At 43.6% G+C, this 5,000-nt stretch overlaps 1 protein-coding gene across 1 annotated transcript in view; it reads left to right on the top strand.

Moving 5' to 3' along the window:
* LOC310792558 (polypeptide N-acetylgalactosaminyltransferase 18-like) overlaps nucleotides 1-5,000 on the top strand; it is a gene marked incomplete at its 3' end in the record, with an annotated part of 124,879 nt that overhangs the window by 67,237 nt on the left and 52,642 nt on the right. The window contains exons 2-3 of the mRNA XM_083654256.1: nucleotides 2,226-2,427; nucleotides 3,037-3,203. Of these exons, the coding sequence (XP_083510382.1) occupies nucleotides 2,226-2,427; nucleotides 3,037-3,203 (369 nt within the window). The remainder of the gene's footprint in view (nucleotides 1-2,225; nucleotides 2,428-3,036; nucleotides 3,204-5,000) is intronic.

The raw sequence follows: 5,000 nt of genomic DNA, 5'->3' as shown, positions 1-5,000 counted from the left end.
GGGCGTGTCGGCGCTAAATACCAGCCTAGTGATATCTTGGGACCTGGCCTACATTTAGCGCTTTGCGCTTTTGTAAAGCAGGCCTATTCTGTGCCTTCACTGCTTCTTCTCTGTCACCCTTCTCTCTCTCTCTCTCTGAGTTCCCAGCATGCATTGTGTTTCTTCATTTCGCTACTAAATAGCCACCAAATGAGCCAAAATAGATATAAAAGGTAGTTCTAAATTAATGTGTAATGGTAACACAGCCTGCCATTGTCAACATTTCAATATTGGACCAAATAAAACCTCGAAATGAAAACACCACCCTATGTGAAACATATATGTCCTCCTGGGCCTATATATACCCCTTGTCGAGTTAACGTGATTTAGAGAAGTAACAGCGGAACGCGCTTCGGAACGCGCTTCTAATGGCATCTGCTATACTGTGATGTCCCTCCAATAACTTGGCCCTATTTCACATTTAGTTTTACAATAAAAACACATTTATGCAATGACTTGACATAATGTAGGGTATATTTATGTGCATCATCCTTCCTGCAGCAGGCGAGAGAAAATGATATCTTTCTGGACAAACTTTCACCAATCTAATAGGCTATATTTTTCTAGCTGATGCATAGAACATTATTTTCACTTTGATCTTGCTATAGTGTAGCGTATTTACATGCTTGCAGTATTGAAACTGCAGTTAGATTGGTTTGAGAAGCATAATAATATGGAATAATAGCCTATAATGCAGACAGACAGGCTGGATGAAGGGAGGGGGGGGGGGGGGGCAGAGCGTTTGGCTTTCGTCTGGTTTTGCGGGATCACTGGAATTGGAGCTAAAAAGGCAAGCGTGCGATTCGTTTATTGCACTTATCCAATGAGCATGACGGTGCATAATTTTACGCCTAAAAGGCGTGGTTGTAATGCTTTGGGCTGCATCTAGCGCCAGCACGACGATATCAAGTGCGCCTTTCCACGCCCACTGCTTTGATCTGCGCCTGCCGCTCGGCCTAGAAACTGCGCCGATGCAACGATAGGGGCCCAAGTCTTCTCTGGAACCCTATACTGTACAGTACCTCATCGAATTCAACCTCATCATTTGAATTTCCTTTTTGACACTCAACTGAAAATGACTGAAACTGCATTTTAGATTACATATACTTCAGTCTTGTGAATATTTCATTCTCTCAAAAGATCGGACAAATTCCAGACGCTCCTTCGACCCAGATTTGCCATGTTAACACGTAATAGGTGACAGAGATGCAGCTTATTTAACCAAGACGCATCCATCTTTTGAATAATGACGAGCTACAACGAACGCGCTCTCTCCGCGTTTACACATTCTCACGTTTCTAATGCAATGTAAATATTTCACTACGCTGCCGGCATGCGTTCTCTTCTTAGCAAATATTTCTCCATACAGGCCTCAAGCATGTTTTCTGTTCTCATTATTATTATGCACGGGAGGAAGCCCGGCGCACAGCACAGAACAGTACTGATAAAGAAATATAATATGCTTACCTTGGGCATGGGAAAGGATTTGAGTCCACCTCTGCTAGAAATAGATTGGCGTGACTGCCAGAATGAAGTATTTGTAATAACAATGAAAGCCCCCCCCCTGTACTGTATGTCTCTTGCATTACATTTGCGTCCGTGCTGCTGAAATTGTTCTCACACCCACTGAGCCACTGGGTTTGTTTGATAACCAGTGTGTGGTGGGTTCTTCTTCAGTGAGTACAGCTGCAGGAAGTTCATTTGTCACTTATTTTCTCTGCAGTATAACGTCAGGTAGCGGTCAGGGTCTTTGGCGATGCAGTAGTGAAGACCGTTATACGGCTTGGGCAGAAAATGTATTGTTGTTTAGAGCAGCAAAACTAAAGTGATATACCGTACGCTTGAAAATATCTGAATATACTTGCTCCCAAATACAGATATAGTCGTTCCTCTCTGTCTCTCTCTCTCTCACACACACACACACACACACACACACACACACACACACACACACACACACGCACACACAAGGCTTAGAGTCCTTAGTAGTGCGGGCTTTCATCTCTCAAGGAGTAGATTTTGGGTTGCCTTGGAATTCAGTTCCCTCATCCTCTCTCTCTCTCTCTCTCTCTCTCTCCCTCCCTCTCTCTCTCTCTCTTCCTCTCTCTCTCTCTCTCTCTCTCTCTCTCTCTCCCTCTCTCTCTCTCTCTCTCTCTCTCTCTCCCTCTCTCTCTCCCTCTCCACAGACACGCCTCAGAAGGACGGCGAGGACCCGGCAGCGTCCTCGGACTCGTCCCCCGCATCATCGCTGTTCGATCACTGGGGTCACGACCTCGGTCCAGAGAGCCGCAGGGTCGCCCTGAAGAAGTTCCGTTACTTCGGCTACAATGGCTACCTTAGCGACCGCATCTCCCTCACACGGCCTATCCCGGACTTCCGGCCAGATGGGTCAGTCGATCGAGTCACATGACTTGAGACTACTTGACTTGATGCATGAAGAGAAGACTTGAGACTTGACTTGGGTTCTGGTGACTTGGGACTTCACTCTGAGTTGTAGTAGGCTACTTTGATGACTTGAAAACGTTTCTAAAGTTAAAAATATATCAAATATATGGACGTAGGCCACCGTGATGTCACCCATTAGTTTTTGGACTCCTGTTTTGAAGCCTCGAGTCTGGCATTTTCACCATCGTCATCTTGGCTATTTGGGGCCAGAAGTGATGTCAATTTGGTCCATGATTGGCGAGCTGTGACCTGTCAATCACAAGTCTTTTTTATTGTCTATCTCACTCGAAATGGGACCATAATTTACAGAATGAACATCATGCTGTATTGAAGAAGACTTGAAAAGTGGTGATTGAGACTATAAACTCATCGTTGTACTGTACTGAAGTCAATGGTGACTGGTTTTCTCTCGAGTTATGCTGACAACCTCCCTGTGTGTTACAGTATATGGACAAACTTCATGATGACAGAGTTTTCATTGTTGGGTGAACTGTTCCTTTCATTTCTCTCTGGTTCATGCTGTGGTGCTCTGATCCTCTCTCTCTCCTCCAGATGCAGAAACATGTCCTACTCCTCAGACCTTCCCCAGCTCAGCGTCATCTTCATCTTCGTCAACGAGGCGCTGTCGGTGCTGCTGCGCTCCGTGCACACGGCCATCCAGAGGACTCCGCCCCAGCTGCTCAAGGAGATCGTGCTGGTAGACGACCACAGCAACAGCCGTAAGAACCATAGACAGCCCAAGTCTCGCCCACTTCCAGGTTAGGCATATGAACCAAGGGGTTTCATCCACCAATGTGGAAAAATAAATGGCGGATGAAATCCCTTGTTTTCGTATGCCTAAACCGGTTTTTGGATCTTATAAACCGTCCTCGCAACTTTGTGTTTTCTTCTATGGTATCATTATTATCTTTTTCATGCTTGATTTTCTGCATCCTTTTTTACACTGACCTGAACTCATTGTAGGCTGCAGTGGTTCATACAGCATGAGAATATGAGACAATCTCTACATTTACATGAACATTAATGAGCCGATCTTATCCTCATTAAGGCAATGCTGTGACTGGAGCAAATGTCATGTTAAGGCCTTGTGCTAATTTCACTTTCACTTTTTATTTTAATTAGAGGAAGGTCATAGTCATTGTCAGCATAGCTTGGTTAAAGGCCAAATCCAGCCTTGGATACTGTTGCATTAGACTGTTACATGTTCTGCTACCCAACTCTGTTGTTGGAAATATCTTATGTCATTGTCTACATTTTCGAGTTCAAGTGTTTTAGCCTGGATTTGCTCTTTAACACAGGGGTTCCCAGCCTTTAAAAATGACAATCAATATTGCTGTGGACCGGGGGGGGGGGGGGGTCGGGATTGTATTATTAAGGATAGGATTATATTAAATGCATGGCGCATAGTTCGTAAGTATCAAATACACAGGGCTTATTTTCCTCCCATAGATAATAGATAATATGAATACATTAACTCACCAAATGTGTCTCCCACACACCGCACAGGGGATCCCCAGCAAAATGGGGGATAACTTATTTTCACTATAATACCATCCATACTGTAAGTAACACAATATAAAATGTATGAATATTTTGGTCATGGGTTTCATACACTTTCTGTAATAAAACATCTCAAAGCAAAAATTGTATCAGATGGGGGACCCTAGGACTAAATGGTATTAACTGGGGGTCCGTGGTCTGATTTGTGTCACTTTAGCAGTCCTTGATGTGAACAAGTTTGGGAACCACTGATCTAGACAACCAATTAAAGGAACACTCCGCCCATTTTCAACCAGCTTTGTATCATTAGAACATCAGTAGTATGTCAGAAAACTGTAAACTGTTTTGAAGTCTGTCATTTAATTTGACAGTTATTGAGTGTTAAAGTGTGGACCAGTGACATCACTGGTCCACACTAACTCAAATTAATAACTCATTAACTCAAATCAACTCTCAATAACTGTCAAACATTCTGTCATTCATCTAGTTTGACAGTTATTGAGAGTTGATTTGAGTTAATGAGTTATTAATTTGAGTTAGTGTGGACCAGTGATGTCACTGGTCCACACTTTAACACTCAATAACTGTCAAATTAAATGACAGACTTCAAAACAGTTTACAGTTTTCTGATATACTACTGATGTTCTAATGATACAAAGCTGGTTGAAAATGGGCAGAGTGTTCCTTTAAGTACTGACTGGCTGCTAATAGGTGAGCACAGAAATGACACCGCTTGGACATGTCTATATTTCACATCCTCCTTGTTTTATATCCTGCTTTGGCCGGCGCACAAGATGGAGACGTGTGGAGGCATTAGCTACATGGCTGCTGTCTCAGAACAGATTTAAAGCTTCTCACGGCGCGGTCATGGCCTCAGTTTGACTCGTCTGCAACCGGACCCGCTTTAGTAATTGCAGCACGTAGTTTGAGACATATTTCACTGTGGCCAAATCTATAATTACCATGATGAGAAATACGTCTCCGTTACTGTCGCCTGCAGAGTTTATGGCTCTCTC

This window comes from Poromitra crassiceps (assembly GCF_964638095.1).
Source record: "Poromitra crassiceps genome assembly, chromosome: 18".
In the NCBI taxonomy this organism is placed as follows: domain Eukaryota; kingdom Metazoa; phylum Chordata; class Actinopteri; order Beryciformes; family Melamphaidae; genus Poromitra; species Poromitra crassiceps.
This window is presented reverse-complemented; position numbering and strand designations above follow the sequence as displayed.